Source organism: Pelobates fuscus, chromosome 10, assembly GCF_036172605.1.
Source record: "Pelobates fuscus isolate aPelFus1 chromosome 10, aPelFus1.pri, whole genome shotgun sequence".
Lineage (NCBI taxonomy): Eukaryota > Metazoa > Chordata > Amphibia > Anura > Pelobatidae > Pelobates > Pelobates fuscus.
In genome coordinates, this window is record NC_086326.1 from 33,638,844 (window position 1) to 33,662,836 (window position 23,993).

The following is a 23,993-nucleotide window of genomic DNA, read 5'->3' on the forward strand; positions in this document are numbered from 1 at the left end:
GTCACCACACCCCAGTGATACCCTCTTATGATCCAGTTCCCAGGAGAACTCCAGAGGTATCCTGTGTTCAACTTGATCCTGAGGAGCCTATGCAAATTGGACGTGTCCACTGCAAAGTCACACCGGGAGAGAGGGACCGAAGGAGAAGCCATGGTCTGTGCTTTTACTGTGGAGAAGGTGGACACTTCATCACGCTTTGTCCTGTTCGCCCTCCTAGACCTCCTGCTCCAGAGTCGTCTGCCTTTACTACCAAAGTTGCTTCCTGTATTACCACCACTACTTCCTGCCCACTTGAAAAGGATTTACCTAAGGATTGTGTCATTGCTTCTAATGGCACTACGGTCTGTAAAAAAGACTTGGAAGTGTTCGAAAAAGCACTGCTAGCTGCGAGCACTGTCCCTCCCGAAGTTGTGGAAGTTTTTGTCACCCCTACCCGGAACCTAGACCGATCGTCAGCTGTACCAGAAGCTGGTACTGGGAAATCCCGAGCTAATCAGGGATCCCATACTGAGGACTTTCACTATGGGGACTCGACGGATTCTGAGAGTGACTCTGGTGAGACGGATTACTTCAATGAGGAGCCCGCTTACGCCCAGAGGTCGTTTTTGAAGGGGGAGGTACTGTCAGGGTACTCACCTGTGAGACAGACGGCCAGACGTGGTCGCCCCTGGAATTCCCAACAGGGGACTTGAACCGGGGTACTTATCCATCCCAGTCCTGCTCTCTGCCTCTGAGCCACAGCAGCTTTTCCAGAGACTACTGATTCCGGTCTTGTTATTCCTGGCTTGGCTACTACACCGGGGGCTGCACCTTGACTGGTCTGTATCTCACCTGACTCTGATCTTCATCAGCAGGGTATTTAAACCCAGCCTCGCCCTGCACTCATTGTCAAGTCTTTGATCTTTGTTCCTGTGTCGTACCAGTGTTCCTGTTTATTCTGCTTCGTGTATTTGACCTCGGCTTGTGACTCGTTTATTCTACCTCTGGCATCCTTTGACCTCGGCTATCCCTCGACTATCCTGCTGGTTCTGTCCTTGCCTGTCCTGCGAATTTGGTACTGCATCCTGCACAGCCCCCGTGCACAGACCCACAGGCCAGGTGAATTCTTACCTGACCACCTCGGTCTGTGGCTATCTGCAAGGGTGAGCGTCATATCTGCGCTACAGACTCCCAACTCAGGTAAGACCCTGACAGTAGCATACCATTCCAAAATCCAGAAGATAGTCAGAGAGCCAGTCCACTTTAAAGAATTAAATTTAAGCCCACTTCTGAACAGGAAATGGCTTGTCATGGGTTGTGAAGAATGAAGGAAGCAAAGAGATCTGCAAAGTATAACGCTAATAAAAAATCATAGGATGAATATACATCTTTATGACACTCATACTTTCCAGCCACAAGACATGTAGAAGTGCCCAAGTGGGCAATTATCTTTATCCATGCAAACCAATAGAATATTTCAAATGTATTGCATTTTCCTAGAATTGCTTATGTTTTAGTTTGATAAATCTGCTCGTTAATTTGTTTAGTGTTATTTTACAAGCTTCCTGAGGATGCGGCCATATGGTTAGAGCATCAGAGCTCAAGTCAAATTCAGACCAGGTGTGCACATTAAGGAGGAAGATAAGCACAGTCCTCCTATATGACTGTGATGACCTCTGTAAACAGATTGCAAGTACATTAATACTGAATCTCCCAGAACTAAATTACTCTCTTACCAGAAAGCAGAAGATTTTGCTACTTAGTATAACTACAACTTCATGGGGATGGTGTGTCCAATGATCTGCAACTGTAGGAGTTAAATAAACTTCCTAGAGGCACAATTACCTGTTTCTGTTTGGTACCATGCAAATTATTGAGCAATAAACACTTGACTCCTTACCTAGTAAGGCATTTTCTACTAGATAAACATGGCCAGAGCTTGAAACTGTATTTTGGAGGGAGTAGCAAGATAATTTACTATTATTTTTAATGCATTTTGTTAACAAAGATGCTCTCACAGCTTATATTGTCTACAGCTACCGGCAATTAACAAAATCAAACTAGAGACACTGTGGAAGAAGGATAGAATGCATCTAAGTGAAGTTGGTTTCCGTATGCTGCCCTATGCCCCCTCCTTCGTGCGTTCTACATTCATGAGTGGTTAAAGTGGCACTGTCATGCCGAACCCACCTTTCTCCTATTATTTCCTATTCTCTTCCTTCTCAGAATCTGTTCTTTTTCATTTCTGATCTAGTTTTCTTTAAAACATAAGACAAAGTTGGGACTACTTTGTCTGAAGTATTTTTCCTATGCTTGACTTTCTTTGACCAAAGGAGGAATTAAGCTCCTGATTGGGTCAGAGAAAGTCAGGCGTAGGAAAAATACATAAGACAGAGTAGTCCCTACTTTGTCTTATGTTTTAACCCCTTAAGGACCAAACTTCTGGAATAAAATGGAATCATGACGTGTCACACAGTCATGTGTCCTTAAGGGGTTAAAGTACACTAGGTCAGAAATAAAAAAAGGACCGATTGTGAAAGAGAAAGAGAAGAGCAAACAATAGGAGAAAGGTAAATTTGGTATGACAGTGCAGCGTTAAAGGGACACTATAGTCACCAAAACAAGTTCAGCTTTATGAAGCAGTTTTGGTGTATAGATCATGCCTCTGCAGGCTCACAGCTCAATTATCCACCATTTAGGAGTTAAATCACTTTGTTTATGCAGCCCTAGCCACACCTCCCTGCATGTGACTTACACAGCCTTCCTAAACACTTCCTGTAAAGTGACATCTAGTGTTTATACTTCCTTTATTGCAAATTCTGTTTAATTTAGAATTTATTATCTCCTGCTCTGTTAATAGCTTGCTACGCAATGTATGAGCTTTCTGTGTGTGCATAAAGTTCAAATTTTAGAGCAGGAGATAAAAACTTTAAAAGTAAGTTACATCTGATTGAAAATGAAACCTTGTTTTTTTTCATGCAGGCTGTGTCAGTCACAGCCAGGGGAGATGTGGCTGGGGCTGCATAAACAGTAACAAACATGATTTAACTCCAGAATTGAGCAGTGGGACTTCAGAGGCATGATCCATACACTAAAACTGCTTCATTAAGCTAACGTTGTTTTGGCGACTATAGTGTCCCTTTAAGTGTGGGAGAAAGCAGTTCCAAGGGGAAGAGGAGGGGGTTGTTCATGAATCTGAGGCTTAGGGAGTATACATTGTGGCTGGACTAAGGGAAACAGATATAACAAGTCTTGTTGCATGAGGGTTGTTATTTTTCAGTACAAGATTCCTTATTGCTAAATTAAAGTAATGAAAAATATCACTTTATAACCTAAAAGATCAACCATGTTCCTTTTTGGAATCACTAAATCTATACGAGCCATTTTAACATTTTAGGATTGTGATTTTGGCAGTGCAACCTATTTCAATGGAACAAAAACTAAAATGTACTAAGTCATAAATATCTAACGCAAACCAAAATCTATAATCCTAAACATATTCCGAAGCATCGAAACTGTCCCAAAAAAAAGAATTTCATGGTTGCCGAAGACTACAATATACAGCCTCATTATTGCCTTAAGTGAACAGATAGGGATATGGACCAGAAAGCTAGTGTTCAAAAGCTATGATAAAAACCATGTGAAATATAATTTATTCCTGTATTTAAAAAAGAATAATGCAGCTATGATTTGGAAATGTAGATTAAGTGTTCTTGTTTTTGTTGTTTTCTTTCAAATCAACGTACTTTTTTATTTCTAGAACACAAAGATCTATTCATTCATGAATTCATTATTTAACTGTGGCAGGGCAGCATGACACCTTCCAACAGACAATGCACAATCCCACGTATCTGATGCTATTGTATTATGTATTGTTTGCAAGGTACTTGACTGTATAGCTGTGTTTCAGGGCTTGGGAGACCAGCATACGAGAGCTTGATTTATTATCCCTACGATTGTAATCAAAACACTCGGATGAAAAGAGCACATTAGGCTGTGTGATGTAAAGTATATCGAATATATATAATTTTCATGTGAAGGAAATGTGTCAGGAGGCACATAGACAATGCTGTTCACAAATACAACTTAAATCGTACAACCAATTAACATTCAGTGTGTCGTGATTACATGGAAATGATTTCCTGGAGATTTAAGACAATGATCCCACTAAATAATTCAGTTCTTTTCATTTATTTCTGTATATTATTAATAAATATAATTACATATTGCAAACAAAAATATACATTTATTAAACATTTTTGAAATATTTTGTAAGTCCAAACAAATTATACTTAAGAGATGGTTTTGTTTAAAGGGCACTCCAATTTTAGGAGGTCAAATACATATTTCTAACATTAGAGTTAACTCCTGCCAATGTAGATTAACAGACCCCACTGCCAGAGTAAATTAGAGAACTTTTACGTACCGACAATGCCATGCTGTGCCAGTCTTGCCTCAGACCACTTCATCCCTGGCTGAGATCATCATTATTGATGATCTTAGTGTCATGCTGTAATACCCTAACATGCAGGATTCAGGACAGCAAGGGACAAGACAGGCAAAAACCATATAACTGGGCCTTAGAATGGATGGACTTAACGTAAGACAAGAAAAAGCATAGTCAGGAATGACTTCCGAGGTCACGGTATCAGAGAGACAGTGAAAATGAAAACTAGCTAGGTTAAGGAACACGGTAATCAGTCAGACAGGCAAACAACACAGGAGAGGGCTAAAGATAAACACATATAATACAAAATCTCCAGGAACGCACTAAAGGGTACTGGGACAGAAACCACAATAGGTCACAGTGTGTACTAGGCAAGTTTAAATACCCTATCTTTAACTTGAGATTGGTCCACGTCATGCCTACAACCCCAAAACATGTGTGAATGACCTGAACCAATGGGAGCCTGAAACTATTTATGGCTCCTATTTCCCCTTTAAGAGCGTGCTCGAGCCTCGAGCTGCAGTCTTAATTACACATGGTGAGCCGCGCAGCCATTCATTACAGTTGGCACATGCGGCATGCTCAGAATGCACAGTGATCAAGCTACACTCAGCTCCTGTAGATGCAGGTGTGCTTGAGCCGCACGCAGCTAGAGCAGAGGACCCCGACTGGCTCAGGGCACAGGTAAGTACCGCTACACTTAGCAATCCAATCCTTTTCCATAGAGAAGGGGGACTTCCTGTGTATGTTTTGCCAAACACTGCTCTGCACCAATCAGCATCTCCTCAAACATATGCTTTATTTCAATGCATCTCTGTATAGTGCGTTTAGTGTCTTCATGCTAAGTGTGAGGAGGACGAATGTGGTTCCTGCAAACAGGAAATTCGTATAGTGGCTCTTTGGCTAACAGTCACTGGAGGTGTCCTTGGGGACACAGCCACACACTGTGCACACTGTGTGAAAAGGCAGTGCATACAGTGTTGGGACTGAAGAAATTCCTGGGCAGCCACCACTAGTTGTGCCTGCTGTCCTTAAATCAACACCTCGCCCTTTAGTGATATGCCAATAATGGAATTGGGGAGAGAGAAGTGTTCTCCCTGGACATGGAAGCACTTGAAGCTGTCTTAGATTAGGAGCACCACACTTATAGCCCCAATCACAACATGCAACCCTCTTTTAAAGCATTTCTCACTGTGCAGTACAGGAATTGATGTGCCTGTTGAAATAATATTCAGATAAAGTAATATATGTATGTGTGGTGAAAGCCACTCCACCACTGGGGTTTGGAAGGGACTACATGCCAGCCTTCTGTGACTATGGCCCATTTAATTTATTGTGGTTGGTTGAACTCCTAAACAGTAGAAGTGGCCTCCATTCGACATTCGAACACGTGGTGGCAGCCATCTTGCTTGCATGGACCAAAACCGTGAATAGACTTCAGGGGGACTTAGCCGCGAATGCCCTGGAACTATTTTCGGCATGAAAACCCAGTGGTTCCCGGTCAGTCCTTAGCCGCAATTCTATAGAACTGTTTTGGGCATGAAATCCTGCGTTCGCCTGGGCAAAACTATGACTGAATTTTTGAACATCTGATCTGGGTGATTTTTGGATATGCTGGTCACCCAGATCAGGGCTATCACGGGATGTAAGATGGGGATATGTTGTGTTTTGGGGTACTTATTGGACTTAAATAAAAATGTGTGTTTTTTCTGCCTGGGGATAATTAAGTTAATGCTTTATCTGCCTTAATTATATCACATGAAGAGGGGAGGGAGTGTGTACTGTATGTGGGAGTGTCATTCATTGTTATATTGTTTTTATTGGCTTGTACACTTTGTGTCCCTGTGCCAAAAAGGTCCACCTGGGCGTCACCCTTTTGGGAAACTTGCATAAAAGGCCAGTGTGCCTCCATTAAAATTGAGTTCCTGCATGACCCTCAACACGTAGTTTTGTCTCGTGATTGGAGGGGAACTTCTATAATCACACTGGGGATTGCTATACTCTATATACTCCCCTGGGTTCTAATCACTTAGCTCTTTTAAGAGCTGTTCCTGTTACGCTCTCCTGAAGGAGAGGTCTTTCCCACACGGTCCTGGATGTCAGAGGTTTATCCAGGGTGGAAGGAAGATGGCGAGATTCCAGTTAAGCTACGGCGGTTGTGGAGTCTGCGGTGGTTGTGGTGCCCTGTGCGGTGCTTATGATCCTCGGCGTCAGCTAGTAAGCATCCGTTAAAAGAGGTACCCAGTCAGGGTGCCAGGTGATCCATTATGTTACAAATATACTCATACATTGTAAACTATGTACATACTGTGTTTGTGTATTATTTTCTGCATAAAAAATAATTTTAAAAAAATGAAAAAAATAAATGCATAAAAAAATACACATTCAGAGTAAGAAAGAAATTAAATGATGATAGATGTGATGTGTAGAGTGTTTCCTGGAAAAAGAAGAAGCTGAATGTAAATGATGCTGGCCAGCAATGTCAGGCATCTGACCATGATAAATAACATCAGGTTAGGGAGGCAGGAGAATGCGTTTCAGTAGTAATGTGCTGATTTCTCTGTATCTGCAGAGTGAGAAGTCAATCTGTGTCAGAATCACACTTCGTCAATCCCCTGTAAACATCCACAAGTGAGAAGACTAAGCTGGTAATCCATTTATAGTCCCTGAAAACAAATGTAAAACGTGATTCTTACCGTCAGGACGTTTAACGTTTATTCAATTATTTTAATTCAAGAACGAATCCTCATTTTCGTCTTTTTTTAGGGTAATTTTAATGTACTGCAGTGTCATTTTATCATATCTTGTTTATTGTAATATCTATTGCATTTAAAATTTTATATTTTCTGACTCTAAAAAGTCAGCTGCATATAGAGATACAAAGCTATTTTTTCTGCAATTTTTCACAGGCACAACGACAACATAAGCTAAATGATATCCTTTTTGTACCAATAATACATCATTTAAATGAGTGCCATGAAAATACTTAGACAAGTTTGGCCCAGTTTACAATTCCTTGCCCACTCATTTATCCGTCTCTGGGTGCCAAGTTTAATTCCCATTAACATTTCATTCACTCTCAGAAAAATCAAGTTGATTGTGGTTTATTTACATAAGGGAGTATTTTTAGTGGGTTTTTTTATGCTTTTTGTTTTGTTTTGTTTTTTAACAGAGGCAGCTAAATATGGTACAATATTGCACAATATCTATTAAGCATTTATATGAACCACAATTTATGGAGCTATTCACAATGGGACAATGGTACAACTTGAGACAGACTTTTTAAAAATCGTTTAAATTAGCCCAAAAAAAATCTCCATGGGCAAATCTGTACGCTCTAGTATAGAAAGGTTTAGAAAGGTTGTCAGCAAAGTTGGTGAATTAAGGATGTTCCAGGCTTCAAATTTCCACCAATATAACTGCCAATCTTCGTCTGCCATTGGATTTTAACGTCTCCCATGAAAGAGTAACACTAAGTAATTCCAGGTTTCTATCCTAGATGGAAAAAAATACCATCCATTTCGATGGAGTCCCTAATTAAATCAAGTCTGCATTGGCTTTACCTGGTTATTCACTATATGTCAACGTGGATATATTTGTTTTATTGTGTGTGCTTGCATCTTATTTAGACTGTGTGTCATTTACAGGAAGATGGTGCAAAGAAAATGCTATCGAATATGTGATTACAACTACATGAAACTCACCGGTCACAATTAAAAATAACACCAATGTAAAAGTGACATGATGATAACCCCCAGATAAAATCTGCCATGTTGGAGTGGGACGGGACTGCTGTGGATTTATTGATATGACTAGTTTGACCTGCCAGAGTTTCAGTTCATGATGCTAGTGAACTTGCCTGATCATTCATCATGTAGGTTTTTCTCTTATATGAATTTACAGCACACACCAGCTAAATATGATATGTGTAGTTTTAGCAGAATAACGTGCTAACACAAAATAACAAAATAACAGGAAGCAGTTGACTAGCCCCGGAAATATTTCCCCAAGAGACCATCTCGATAGACACATAACATCAAACTTGGCTCTGCTGTACACAGATCAGGATCATAATAGGGGAACGACCGAACAACACGTCCCCGACCACCTGACATGAAATAGAGCCAAAGTGTTGGACACTTGGAAGGTGACCAGGCTTTGGCCATAAGTACATACATTCCCACTGACCTGGAAAGGGTATAAAGCGGGCACACAAGTAGGATAATGAGCTTATCTGACTATTACTTAAATGTCATGTACTAGAACTACCTACTGACAATAGTTATGACACATATATCCCAAACTCACATCCAACCATAACCCTAGTAATTGCAATTATATAACCCAACACACAGGACTTAAGGCAACTCATATTTCCAAGTGGTAGTGACAGATATGAAGTATACAGCATATTATCAGTCCTATGGTTGGCTGGACTTAATACATTGCCATTAATAAGGTGATGCATGCCTACAAACAGGAGAAGAATAGTGAAGGATAAGTTGAGATTTAGGGTAACAGAATGGCAAAATGCCAAAGTCTAGGAAAGCAGAAATTTGAAGTTAAGTATGAGCAAAATCCAAACCCACAATCATTATGAAATAAAAAAGCATACTCGGGTAAACAAGGACCAAGACAGGGCAATTAATCATCTAAGTAGTGCATTTAAATAGACATTACAGAAAGCTTAAAAACTACTGTAAAAATTGGGATCTTCGAATGTGTGGTCACAGTGTCATACCAATGACGTTGCAATGGGCTTTTTTGGAATTGATGTACAGCCTGTGGTTCTTAAGGTTTGCAGAAGTGTAGAATCTGACATCAGAACTGTCAAAGAATTTAATATGCACAGTCACACCGGACCAGACAAAGACATGGATCAGAAATATGTTGTTAATTAAGTAAGGTTGTTGGTAAGTGTTGTGATCCTATCTTGTAATTTGTGAGAAGACTCAATTGATACGTCCTTTCAAAGGATAACTAAATAACTAAATTCACTTGGGGGCAGTCATCAAGTGTTAGATACTTTTTTCCAACAGAGGTAATTATTACTAATTGTTTTTATTTCATCTTCACTTTCAATCAAGGCAAACCAACACATTGGGAGAAACAAAAACAAATTTTGTAGAATATATATATATATATATATATATATATATATATATATATTTTTTTTTTTTTTATTTGGACTCAATTGACTTTTTAAAGAGTTACTTCAACCATCATAACCACTAGAACATGCTGTAGCGGTTATGATGTGAGGTGTACCCTGCCGCTGTTCAGCGATAATGGAACAAATCACTGAAGTGGCCATGGTGCCTAGAGTAACCCTTTAATAAAAGAGAAAATAGCATGAATTCATACCAATAAGCATAAGTAAAGTCCCACTGTGCAAAATACCTTTTCCCTTAAAGTCTAAAATCTTAAAATCGCATGGCTCCTTGCATGCGTCAATAGGGAAATAAATGAAAGGGGATCAGATGCAGCACTAAAGGAACACATTTTCAACCATTTCATAAGAAGAGCACTAAAAGTGGAGGTTTATTAGTGACTAAGTGATTAGAATTGGGATGTGTGTGGGTTGAAGGACCAGGAAGAGCAACATTTAAATGCTAATGGGGGTGTGGAGTTGAGCTTTTCATGATTATAATGCATTTATACTGTGCTTTCTGTATAAAAAAAAATGCATTTGAAGTTGTGTTATAAACATCAGCAACATAAATGTATAGAACAAACCTAGTACATGGCAATTTTCTTTGATATCTTTCTTTGATCATTTATTCTTTTGGTGAATTGCAGTATATTTAAGTCTTTATTTATTCAAAAATAAAGTGATAATGATAAAAGAGGAGAGCTTTTCTTGCTGTTCTCTCTGAGGATAGCTGTCTTCTGAACTTTCAGGGTTATTTTTTGAAGTATGAATTGCTGGCTGTTTAAAGTGAATTTTTAGGCCAACATAGACAAATGACAAACTGACCTAGAATATGGCACAAGGGTATAAAGCGGGCACACAAGTAGGATGATGAGCTTACCTGACTATTACTTGAACATCATGTACTAGAACTACCTACTGACAATAGTTATGACACATGTATCCCAAACTCGCTTCCAACCATAACCCTAGTAATTGCGGGAGGTATTACGCAGAAGACAGTTTAAGCATAGAATTAGGCGTGAGAGGGCATGAGAAGGCTAATGTTTGGATATAGGCTATTTATTAAGGAAATGGAACTCTCCAGCCTAAACCTACACTAACAAATCGGTGGGGTGCCGCAGACCAGCGACTTAAGAATGGCGAGCATAACTTAATGTAATAACTGTTAGACAGGCAGAAGGTAGGGACAACTCATACTGTTGTTTAATACTTAAACATGAACCTCAACATACTCATACCAAATTGTTTCTCTGACCCAACGTATACCGAGTTTAATGCTGACGAGTTTAATGCTATTTCTATATACATGTAGAAGCTTGCTGTGCCCTTTAACACACTGTGCCCAACGGAAGGTGCAACTCTACGATTTTGCATGGGATAACAGAGATTTGTACAATGAAAAATAAAGATAGTCAAAAAATATATAAATAAACAACTTGGTTAAAGGGATGATGGGGGAGGGGAGCAACAGTTGAGGGACTTATTGATAACAGCCTTACCACAGAAGATATGACGATACAATTCAAACTTATTGTGTATATTATTTAGACATGAGTTTGTGACCATTTCTTAAGATATGATTTTTTTCTTTTTTTTTTCTTAAAGGTATACACAACATTGGATGTTCAAGGATATGTAAAAATATGGTATAAATATATATTCCTTGTTTGCACTATTAAGTTTTGTGCAAATATTTAAGCACTTCACTGATTTTGGTACAAAAAAAATCTGTCTTTGATGGGATTTTTTGGAGATTAACTTTTTTAGCACAGTCAATCGATATAACACTTGCACCTTAATAAGTGCTCATATACATCAACTGTGTCAGTTCTTCTGATAGTTTACAATGTACAACAAAAAGAAAAAAAGAGCAAATAAAGATTGTCAAAAAAGAAATAGAAAAGGAAAAGGGCAAGGGTAGGCTTACTATAAAGTTGAATTACATCTAACACCCATTTATTATGCTCTGTTCGTATTTTCTGTTAACCCTATTGCCCAATATTTCATATTATTGACTTCCTTTCTGTACGGAATGTGAGAAAATGAAATTGAACTGTTGAGAACTGTTGCATACTGTAACAAAATAAAGATTGTCAAACAATAAAAGAATGTTGCAAACTGGGCAACAAGGGGAATTTAAGCAGGAATATAGTACAAGATTAGACAGCGTCCTTTTCAAATGATAGAACCCCCAACTCTATTATCCATTGTACTAGATAGTTAATAGGGCTAATTTATTAATAGAGTTTGTAGTAGAGTTAAAAGCCTTATTTAATAAAGTGTTCATGTTTATCAAACCGTTTACAAAATATATGTGCAAATTGGTGAAAAAGCTATGTTAAAAAACGTATTTTTCCTAAACTTCCTAAGTCCATTTTTTTTTTACTGATTTATTAGCTAACCTAGCATTGTGGAGACAATCACTACATGAGTAAAAGCAAGTCAGGATAATTCATGTGGCTGTAAATAAGGTAACAAATGCATACCTTGTGTACAGGTATTTTATTCTAGTAGTTAAGTCTTCACTGATATATTTGCCTAGGAACCCCAGGGTTTGGGAATATGCTGTATTTACCAGATGTGACAAAACCATGTTATTAATGTTTCATTCTACAGCTCATGAGTCAGGATCTTAAGCTGATTTTTAATGTTACGTTCCACAAATGCTGATCTATCATGTCATAATAGCAAAATTAACTTCCTTGTGCTGTGATCCATTTATGTGAAGCTAAGTAAGATTACTTGCCTTTTTATATTATTATTATTTTTTTATACTAAAACCTCTTCATGCAGCATTTGCAGCATTGCAAGCTGAATTTGCTTTCTAGACTACTTAAAGGAATACCCCAAATGTGCTGTAGTGGTTTAGTTGTCAGAAGTGCTAATGATTTGACTTCTTACCTGTGGTACGCTGAGCCAGGAACTCCTGCTAGGATTTTCTTTTAGCTTTCTTATGCTAAGCCCTGCCCTGCAGGGTCAGTTTATTGGCTTAGAGCATCAACTGATAGTTTTTAGCTAATAAGATAAGACTTGCAATGCTACGCTTAGTGCAAAGCCGAGAGCTTCTGGTTCTCATTGAGGCAGGAATGGTGCCACAATCATATTCCTTTTAATACTTACCCCAAAAAATAGACTTGTTTAGGATGTATCTGTGTCGTCTTACTCATTGAATAAGACTTTACAGGTAAATCCTAGACAAATCAATTTTGGGGGTATGGATTAAAAGGAATTTGATTGGTCCAAACAAATATTTACACTAGTCTACTATTTACCCTAAAAGTGATGTATTTTTGTAACAAGGAATCACAGAGGTAAATTATCAGGGCTCCACATTTTCATCTGCCACTAGACATTGCAGAGTGAAAGTTCAGCCCTGGCAAGTAGCACACTCACCTTCCTGTTGAGTGTGTCATGGACTCTTCATACTTGCAGTGGCAGGTAACTTTTAAGGTCTGGCTAGTAGCTTTGGACTAGACATTTTAGGCCATGAAATATTTTAACAATATTTGCTTTATTAAATTCTATAAATGATTATTTTGCCTTTTTACTTTCTTAAATGGTCATTAACTTTGTAATTAGTCGTTGTTAGGTCATGTAGATCAAATATCTTGTGGGACAATTTCAATTTATAATTCAAGTCTTTCCATTGGTCAATTAATCTCTGTTCTGCTTCCTTTCAGTCAATAAGTGAACCAAAAAATATATAAAACGTGAATTATATTTCAGCAAGCACAAGAGCAATGTAAAACATGATGCGCCTGTGAAACTGCTTTTACAATGCTATGAACATGTTCAGCACTATCTTAAAGTCAGGTTTTATGTTTGTTCCACCATACAATTGCAATGGAGTCATGTGCTTCCTTGAAAACCCCTCTTCAAAAACTTCACATGCTGGATTTATACATGTACAGTAATAACTAGACATTGAACTATATTAGCTCATAAACTATAAGTCTCAAGAAAAGTGACCTCAAGTCTCCAACTATTGCTTCCACACCCATGTTCAATTTTTTTATATTTTCCTTAGATCCTGAAGTGACCATGCCTGATCCCTCTTTTCAGTAAAAGATGATAGAAATCAAGGTAAAATGAAGTTTACCACCCTGTGCAAGTATTTTCATAGTTCAATGCAACAAGGGTAGGAGACGCAGAACTAGAGAGCTCATCTAATTTTCAAAAAGGGAGCAAAACAAGGCCAAGGGAATCATTGTAAAATATAAACATAAAAACAGGAACTCTAGTGTAACTCACAGCAACAAATATACTTTGTATAGACAAAGACATAAACAGGTATTCACTAAAGTCTGAATGTCCATAAAGTCTGAATGTCCACTGAACAGGGCAAAGCAATCCGGTGCTGTACGGAGCTATTGGGACTACAAAAGCCAGACATTGTTCTCTCGATTTAACAACTGTCTGAGTTTTGCACTGCAGGCTCTTAAGGAACTTGAATCTGGTCTAGATTTCAGATGAACCGAACGCTGCTGGATGGTTTAAATCTGGGCCTGGATTTTAAATATCTGAACTATTTGTCGATGGTAAGTATTGAGAGAAGTAAGACTTACCCGTAAGGGTTATCTTTGCATGTTTACCTGTATGGCTTCTGTAATTTGCAAGATTACAAGCAAACCAATCAGTGCACTCTAATGTGTATTTAAAGCTTAGTATTATGGTTTTTTATTTGGCCTTTTTTGGTGCTGAAGAAAAGAAGATTTACAAGAAAAAAAAAGCCTTTAAGATTTTAAGAATATATATATATATATATATATATATATATATATATAGATATATGTATATATGTATATATCTATATATATATATATATATATATATATATATATATATATATATATATATATATATATTACAGGTATTAGTTTAAATGTCCCCCTTATTAGTGTTACAATATTTAAAGCAGGGTGGCTAGGGGATTGAGGACTGCTAACCACCAGGATCTATAATAGGCATCACCAGACATTAATGGGTGGGGCTGAGTTTTTAAGTAAGTCATTTTTACCCAATTCCAATGGGTGGGACTTAGAGAGCCCAGAGTACCCACCAATTTAATAACCAGTCTGAGCCTGATGCTCACAGGTATGAACAAGAGGGGGGGGGGGGGGAGAGAGATCTGTCTACTCCCCAGTTTTAATTTAAAGTCCCTCACCCAATGTCCATGGGTTGGAGGAGCGAGAGACTATGTCCCCATGTTAACTTACAGGTCTTGATCCCATGGAGCCTTTCTAATGACTGGGCAGCAATGGCTGTCCAGTCAGTAGGTTATATGTTTAGAAGAGATGCCCCCACCTTCACACCTTCAACATGGGAGGTGGGGAAATAATAGAGGTTTGTGTAGACTTTTTATTATACATTAGGCTTTTTATCATGATTACAATGTTTTTTTTACTGCTAGCAAGCTGTCACAGTTAGTTCTCAAATTGCTGAAGGTCATTTAACTATTTGGCTTCTGGCTGCTAGTACTGTAAGAAGACCAATAGTACTTGAAATTATTATAGGCATGCAAAGTATCATGGGAGTTGTAGTTCTACAACATCTGAGGATCTACCTTTTTGTTACCCCTGGTCTATACTGTACTGTCTATTTTCACCAGGTGTACAGCATTGTGCAATATGTTGTCTCTTTTCAAATACTAGTTATAATAATAATAATAATCTCAATACATCTGGTCACTTGTTCATATTTACTAAGACCAAATCCAGAGTAAATCTGATAGGTCCGACCAGATTTGGCTTTAATAAATAGGAAAGTTGCCATTACGGTTGGAATTTGGCCATTTTCACCAGGTTTTGTCCTGATGGAGCTTAGTGAATTACACTGACAGAGTCCTCAGTAATCTTCAAAATGATTAGCACAAGGGATAGAAGCTGAATGTTTGCGTCCAGCTGAATAATAGGAAAGGTCAGATAAGAAGTTGGCTTGCAAGGAATGTTTTAAAGAGGTATTTCCAGCAAAATCTGTCAAAGTGATTAATTGTTTTGATTAAATTGGCTAGTAGGAAGAGAAACTGTGTATTAGCATCCTTGAGGACTCGTGTTATAGACCATTGGAACAGCTGCAAGAATAGGTTGCTTCCTTTAGAGTCAGCATGTTTCAAAATAACTCGTTTTTTTTCTTAATCTTTGCTTAATTCTACCAGGCACGGAGAATTTGCTGGCATGTTTAATTTCTGCTTTAGGTAAAAGGTATCTAAATCTATTGTGCAGGATCATGGAATGAAGGATGGTGGTAATATTGATCTGTGCCACTTGATTAAGAAGGAGATTAATCTATACCTTCACATCAGTTAAATGAATTTCATGTCTCATTACCTGCACATCAACTCTGAGTAAAGGGATACTCGTGTATCAGCCGTTAGCAACACAGATCAGTTACATGTACATTGTGATCAGTGGCTACGAAGAACATAGGTTTATCTTGGTCGAGAACAGTGTCATGACCCATTAAGGGAGACACAGATTATCTCAGCTATATTAAACAAGATTCTTTTATAGCTGAGTGCCTTGGCCTTTTTCTGCTCAATAAAACAAATTGGTAATGCAGCGCCTTGCATAAGTATTCACCCCCTTGGGATTTTTCACATTTTGTAGTGTTACAATCAGGAACTAAAACATTGTATTGTGTTTTTTTTTTTTTTTATCTAGCATACTATTTTGTAGTTGCTAAATATTTTGTATTGTGATGCAAAAAAATTATTTAAAAAACGGAAATTTCTCTATACAGCCGTGAGGTTTTTTTTTTTTTTTTTTTTAAAGTAAGTCTCTACTAGTTTTAACTATCTGTATCCAGTAATGTTTGCTCATTCTTCTTTTGATGAATAGCAGTCTTTTTAAAATTCTCTATTGAATTGAGGTCTTGGTTTTAAACCATTCCAGAGTATTTTTGGCTGTGTGTTTAGGATAATTATTCTGCTGGAAGTTGAACCCGAAGTGTCTCAAAATAGGGTTGCCTCTAGAATTGCTTTGGGTTGGGCACAATCCACCTTGCCTTCAGTCCCGACCAGTTTCGAAATCCCTGCCAATTAAAAACATTCCCACAACCTGACACTACCACCACCATGATTTTCAAAATATGGTATGGGTGCAGTTAGAGTGATGAACATTGTTTACTTTGTCCCACACACAGCTAATTTCCATGATTGTTGTAATCATTTAATGTCAAGTCAGTAATCATGAAATTGACTGTCATTAATGTTTAGTGCCTATTAATTAGAAGCTACTAAAAAGATTAACGTCTCTCTGTTAAATTAATTTGATAAACTTTAAATAGCACCTGGTTTACTTGCTAAATGTTAGACATTACTGCCTTGTTACCGAAGAACAGGAACTGCACTCCTCCACATCCAACACACAAGGTGCGTACCGAGGTCAGCACAACCTCTATATACTTTTAGATATAGTAAGGATGGTCAAGGCACTCAAGCTTGACAAAGACCTCGGTTTGAGGTTGAAATGCTGTTACTTGGGAGAATTTCATTAATTCAACCTAATGTCTAATATTTAACCTTTGAGTTCCTTACTATTTCTACAAACATTACTGCCTTGTCAGATGCTGTTGCTCATTCAACAACATGTAAGTCTAAAGAAAGAGTAATGTGTATTTAGGTGAAATAAAGCACAGAAGAACGTGTATTTATCTATTTAATATCAGAATTTAATATTTTTTGTCATTTTTTTAAATTTCATTTTATACATACAGTCAGATGTATGCAAACACTAAGGGTAACGTTTCTCTATGGTAGGTTCAAAAGACAAACTAAATACTAATTATCAATAAAATATATATTACTAACAAGGCCAGAGATTATTTTTTTTAAAACTCGCTGGAGTCAATCACAGGTTAAGTGCACAGGTGCTATCTGCAGCCTTTTATAGTATCCTGAAAGAGTTGTTATGGTAACTAACTCAAAAGCTTGTCATTTCCCAACGTATGTCTGAATTGCAGACAGGAAGAATTTAAATACCATAAACACTTAAACATGCTGTAGTGGTTTTGGTGCTAGCATGGTCCTGGCATCCTCCAGGATAAACAAAAAATCTAACTATTTGCAAATACTTGAGGTCTGTCATTTGCCAGTAAAAGCCTCCAGGAGAGTTTTCATTAGCTCTCCTAAGTTTAGCCCTGCATTGACCACAAGACACAAAATCGTGTCCATTACAAATATGAACAAGACATTAGACATAGTTGCATATAACAGGCCTTTGGAGAACTTTCCAATGTAATAGCTTGTATATCAGTCAGGAATACAGGGTAAGCTCATTGGCTGATAGCGTTCGCTGAGCACTCTTGGCCAATGAGCTAAGTCCTGCACTGCCAGCCTTAGCTCAATGCAGAAAGCTATCTGAACCCAGATAAGTTGTCAAACCATTTTTAAAATATTGGACTGCTTACTCTGGGAGGCTGACAGAACACTCCCCATGGTATAACCACTGCAGTGCACTGTAGAGGTTATTGTGCATCACCCACTCCTTAAATCTGTTTGCCATAATTCATGCTATTGTGTATGACTCATAGGCAGACAGTAAAGGAACACAATAGCGTTAGGAATACAGAACTGTTTTAACCCTGTCTGAACTCTTAAATGTAAAAACATTTTCATTTCTATGAAATGGCAATGTTGACATTGTAGGGTTAAGGGGACAGGAGCACTTCACCAAGACTGCTCTGGGTGCCTATAGTGTCCCTTTAACCCCTTAAGGACACATGACATGTGTGACATGTCAGGATTCCCTTTTATTCCAGATGTTTGGTCCTTAAGGGGTTAAACTCATGATTAAACTATGAAAAGATATAATTAGAATGGAGCTCTAATTGCGTTGTATTTGGCAGCACTTTAAGTGGTTAATTTCTTGTTCATGGTATAAGCAAGCCCATAATGCTTTGAAATAAGGGCCAACAAGTTTAGCTTCTAAATGACCTGTGGATTTCTCCAGATGTCCTCCTTACCTGGTCACTGATTTCTGGTGGATGACCTTCTCTAGGCATGGCTCCTTATTTTACCTGAAACTGTTTGCTTAGATCAGCTTAGTCTGCAGCCTTCCATATGTTTTCATACAGCAGATGTCACTTTGTATACAGGTGGTTTCCATTCAACTAATAAAGTGGCTTCTAAATGGAACTGGTAATACTAGAGATTATTAACCAATATCATAACAAAGAAGTAACTAGTTATTCAATCAACCAATGCGGCTCAATATAGTTAATTAACTTGTTTCTCATTATAACTACCTTACATTTTGTTTTATAAAAGCAATTGGTAGTGAGCTGGTAAACAAATGTTACCCCCACGATAGCTACAGAAGTAATAATTTTGGAAAATGAATTAGGTAAAGCCATCCATATGTTTTTCATATCGGTTTGTTTTATCAGATGGTAATGAATTCAGTTTCACCCACAGAGATCAAGAAAATATCTATGCTATGAAGGGACTGGTACAGAGAAGTTTTGTTGTCTAGAATTGACTGGTGTGATTTTCAAATTTGAGGGATTAGACATCACTCTGTGTTTAGTTGGTAACCTCAAAAGGTAACCTATATGTAAATATTTAAATATAGTCTATAAACCTTGAAGTTAGGTTTATGTAATGAAGTATATCAGTGAGGCACAACACTTTGCAATTTCTCCAGGGTGATTTATGTAATAAGTTTGAGGCAGAAATACATTCATACCAACATCAGGCATCAGCTCGACTGATTAAGATACTTCCCCAGGTGTTGACCTTTTAAGATCGCAGTTCTGTAAACAATCTATGGAACTAATGGAATGATATCCCATTGTGACTTACTAAATTGCATAATATAACATTTGCAGAAAGTATGCTTCAAAGTCAAGCTGTATTCCGATGTGATGTTTGGAATTTCCCTGTCAAATGGCATTGAGATATGACCTTTCAAGCCCCATTTATCGTCAGATCAGTTCTAAGAGATATTCTGTAACATCAAAAGCCTGAATACACATTTCCAAAATGTTTAGCTCTCTGGGTGTATAATTGTTTTTAGAAGTGAGAATGAAAACAACAAATGTTAGTACAGACATGTGCATGCTGATCATGTGCACACTGTATTATCTTGTGTGCATGATTTGGTAGACCGTGCACACACAATAGTTAACTTGTACATGCTTTAACTATTTTGTATAGTTAAAGGACCACTCTAGTGCCAGGAAAACATACTCGTTTTCCTGGCACTAGAGTGCCCTGAGGGTGCCCCCACCCTCAGGGACCCACTCCCGCCGGGCTCTGGGGGGAGGAAGGGGTTAAACTTACCTCTTTCTCCAGCGCCGGGCGGGGAGCTCTACTCCTCCTCTCCTTCTTCCTTGCGACGTCATCGGCTGAATGCGCATGCTTTCCTATGGACGCTTGCGTGCTCTCACTGTGATTTTCACAGTGAGAAGCACGCAAGCGCCTCTAGCGGCTGTCAATGAGACAGCCACTAGAGGATTTGGAGGCTGGATTAACCCTCAGTATAAACATAGCAGTTTCTCTGAAACTGCTATGTTTATAAAAAAAAAAGGGTTAATCCTAGAGGGACCTGGCACCCAGACCACCTCATTAAGCTGAAGTGGTCCTGGGTGCCTAGAGTGGTCCTTTAATTGTGCCCATGAGATAACTAAACACGTACCTCACTCCCTGCTCCAATTCCTGGCTGGGCTTCACAATGGCGGTGAAGTTGACTGGCCCCTCCAATGGTATCACTGGACAGGCTGGCTGACCCCACCACATTTCTGAGACTGGAGCAGGCAGATGCAGCAGAGAGTGAGGTCGGTGCTTACGCATACACCATTCCTGCTACCTATGATACTGTTACCTCATGCACACAATTAGTAGATTGTAGTTAGCTCTATTGTGCACATACAATAGTTTAAGTGTGCATATTTGTTAACTATCTCATGGAAATGATGCACTGAATTGCATGGATAAGATAGCACACACTTTGCAAAACAAAACAAAATAAAAAAAATGTTGAGGCTCCATATATTATGAAGGTTCAAATAGTTCATTTGAGTACAAAAAGTTTTGCTAATGATAAGTGTCTACAATGTGTCAATAACTAGCTCTATTTCTTCTCCATGATGCATGTAAATCTCTCTCTGTATCTTAATTTAAAACCTTAATCACATTTTAATGAATTCTGTAATAAACTTAGTGACTGCAGATCAAACTTAAAATAAGCCCTATGCCCACTGCCCTCCCCTTACCACTTCAAGCTTCAGTTAACACTTGGGATGACAACAAATTCATAGTCATCAGTTAAATATTTAATAGGTCAAAAAAACAACTCCGCAGAGTCCAAAAAAAAAATGAAGACACTCTTTTTTATGTAATAGAGTGTCACGGCAAAGGAGGTAACCTCCAAAAAAACATATATTTATAGCTCCACTTTGAAATTCCTAACGAGCCGTTCTATCAGCAAAGAAGAAATGACTGTGAGGCAAACAGAATTGCTTTCATGTCCATTTGTTTCCTTGACTTTTTTTCCCTACAGCCATAAGACTTGTGTCAACAGTAATAGACTTGAGAACAGAAAAGGTTATTCAAGCAAAGGAGCCCTAAATTACAGGATATTTAGGAGACAGGCTTACCTTGCGTTTATTTGTAGGGCAGACATAAAGATAGCTTAGGATTGTCTTCAATCCCACTTTCTCATTTAGCTTCTCGTACGTTGTCCCATAATCTGTGGACCTGAAATACAAATAAACAATATATTTTGTAAAAATAAGGTTAATGTGAAAATATTCAGTGGTCAATTCGCTAATCCTAAATTGGTAATTGATAATTACCAGCTGTTCATAAATGATTGGCTTACACATTCAAAAATCTAAACTCACCTGGTTTATCATTGTCTATGTATGTGAATTCTCACTCACTCTGTCCTGAGTCAGAATTTTATGGGAAGTAAAAAAAAATGTTTATTTATTACCAAGGTATTTATTTACGTATTTAATTTTCAAGTAACATGGTATCAAAGTAATTTGTTATTTTGATTTAAATTGCGATCTATCTATAAGGCAGTGTAGGTAGATCTTCTAGTAGGTCTGACACAACTGTTCATTACCTAACAACATAATGCAAGACTGCTGATTTTAGAGAGACGGAGCTGATGAAGGATACAGATAATATAAAAATATCTGAAATGGTGAGGAAGATATATACTTTAGGCTTTAATTTAATATTATTAGATAAGCTTTGTAAACCATTTAATATTTTTGGATAAGCTTTTAAAATAATTTCATATTTTAAAACAGATTTTAATATATTGCTATTTTTTATTTATTATTTTTATTATTTTATTATTATTTTATTATTTATATAGCGCCAGCAAATTGCGTAGCGCTGTACAATGGGTGGATTAACAGACACGTAAATGTAACCTGACAAAGACGTGGGCGGACTGGAGCCTTGCCGCCACATTCATTATAGATTGCAGCAGTGCAATCTGGGAACATGTAAGACCACTGCGAAGGGCAGTAGTCAAGGCAAGAAAAAACAATGGCATGAACCAGCACTGTAGTCGCATCTGGTGTTAAATAGGGGCGGATGCGAGCTATGTTTTTGAGATGGAAGCGGCAGGATTTGGCGATCGACTGGAAATGAGGGGTGAAGGAGAGGTTGGAGTCAAAGAAAACACCCAGGCAGCAAGCCTGCGAGGTAGAGGTGATGGTGGTGCCATTGACTTCGAGGGAGACAGACACGGGAGTAGCAACACTTGAGGGAGGAAAGATCAGAAGTTCTGTTTTGGACAGGTTGAGTTTAAGGATGTAAGCAGCCATCCAGTTGGAAATCGCAGAGAGGCATTCAGAGACACGAGTCAAGGTGGGTAGAGAGAGATCAGAAGAGGACAGGTAGATTTGTGTGTCATCTGCATATACATGATAATGGGCCAATGGAGCTGATGAGTCTACCAAGGGACACAGTATAGCTGGAGAAGAGTAGGGGACCAAGGACAGAACCTTGGGGAATGCCAACAGAGAGGGTTTGGGGAGAAGAGGCAGAGCCAGAGAAAGAAACAATGAAAAAGCGCTGGGAGAGGTAGAAGGAGCACCAGGAGAGAGCACTATCTCATAGACCGAGATTACGGAGAATGAGAAGAAGCTGTTGATGATCAACACTGTCAAATGCAGCAGACAGGTCAAGGAGAATTAGGAGAGAGTAATGGCCAGAAGATTTAGCAGCGATTAAATTGTTGGATACTTTGGTCACAGCTGTTTCAACAGAGTGACGAGTGCGGAATCCAGCCTGAAGCGGGTCAACCAGAGAGTTGGATTTGAGGAAGTCTGTCAATCTCACATGCAAAACTCTCTTAAGGATCTTGGAGGTAAAAGGCAGTAGCGATATAGGGCGGTAGTTGGATGGGGAGTTGGGTTCAATTTGGGGCTTTTTCAGAATTGGCATTATGGTTGCATGCTTGAAGGGTGAAGGAACGGTGCCGGAGGATACCTTTGTATATATTATGTATTTTTGCTAATTGATTTTTTTTTTCATAGTTTATTTAAAAATATTAAATCAAGGTCGTAGTTGTATCAATAGGGAATTAACACAATTGATATTTTTTATGTATTGACATATTTGTATATATTATGTATTTTTGATAATTTAATATTTTGAAAATATTTATTTCAATAGTTTATTTAAAAATTAATGTCATAGTTGGATCAATAGTGAAGGGACAAAATCAAACATGCCTAACAAAGGCAACAAAGCATACTTCAATTGCTCATGGAACCTAGTTAACATAAGGCTGAAATCCATATGTAGAACTTGTTTGTAGATGAGATCCATGCCTTGTGCAATGTTATTTTTATCATTGTTTATTATCATCAGTGGAAAAAAAGGTTTGTATGGTTTGATACCTTGACATTGCAATGACTTTCAAAAACTGGGCCATCTAAATATTGGGTATGTTTTTCAAATCACAACTTTCAGGTTAGATATTTGTAATCTGCTAACCTAAACAAATATACAATAAAAAGAAATGTAAGCTTTAGGCAAGAAACAGCTTGACATACGTATATAAATACATGTTAGCAAGTATGTCTCTTGACTCGTTTTAAACTGGGAACAAGTTTGGAAGTAGGTTAAAAAAAAAGTCCCCAGGCCTTTACTAACATAGTATTCCACTGACTGGTGAACTAAATTAAAGTAATGCATACATAGAATATATAAATAAAACAAATGTAATTAAATACAATATGAGAAATGAATAAATAAAAGGTGTTGATTAAAAGCTTTCACAAACCAGAGTAGATAATTGTTCTGCAAATGGAACTGGTGGTGCAATCACCGTGCATCTTATGTTTCTCAACGGGATTTAAATCAATTAAAACTGTATAGGATGGTGCACAGCCAATAGCTTATAAACTTTTATAGCAATTTTATTAAAGCACAGTCAATTAAAAACT

At 38.0% G+C, this 23,993-nt stretch overlaps 1 protein-coding gene across 1 annotated transcript in view; it reads right to left on the reverse strand.

Annotated features, from left to right (window-relative positions):
• Window positions 1–23,993, reverse strand: part of SORCS1 (sortilin related VPS10 domain containing receptor 1) — a 615,871-nt gene that overhangs the window by 334,382 nt on the left and 257,496 nt on the right. Inside the window, exon 3 of the mRNA XM_063433805.1 lies at window positions 21,177–21,276. Within this exon, the coding sequence (XP_063289875.1) occupies window positions 21,177–21,276 (100 nt within the window). The remainder of the gene's footprint in view (window positions 1–21,176; window positions 21,277–23,993) is intronic.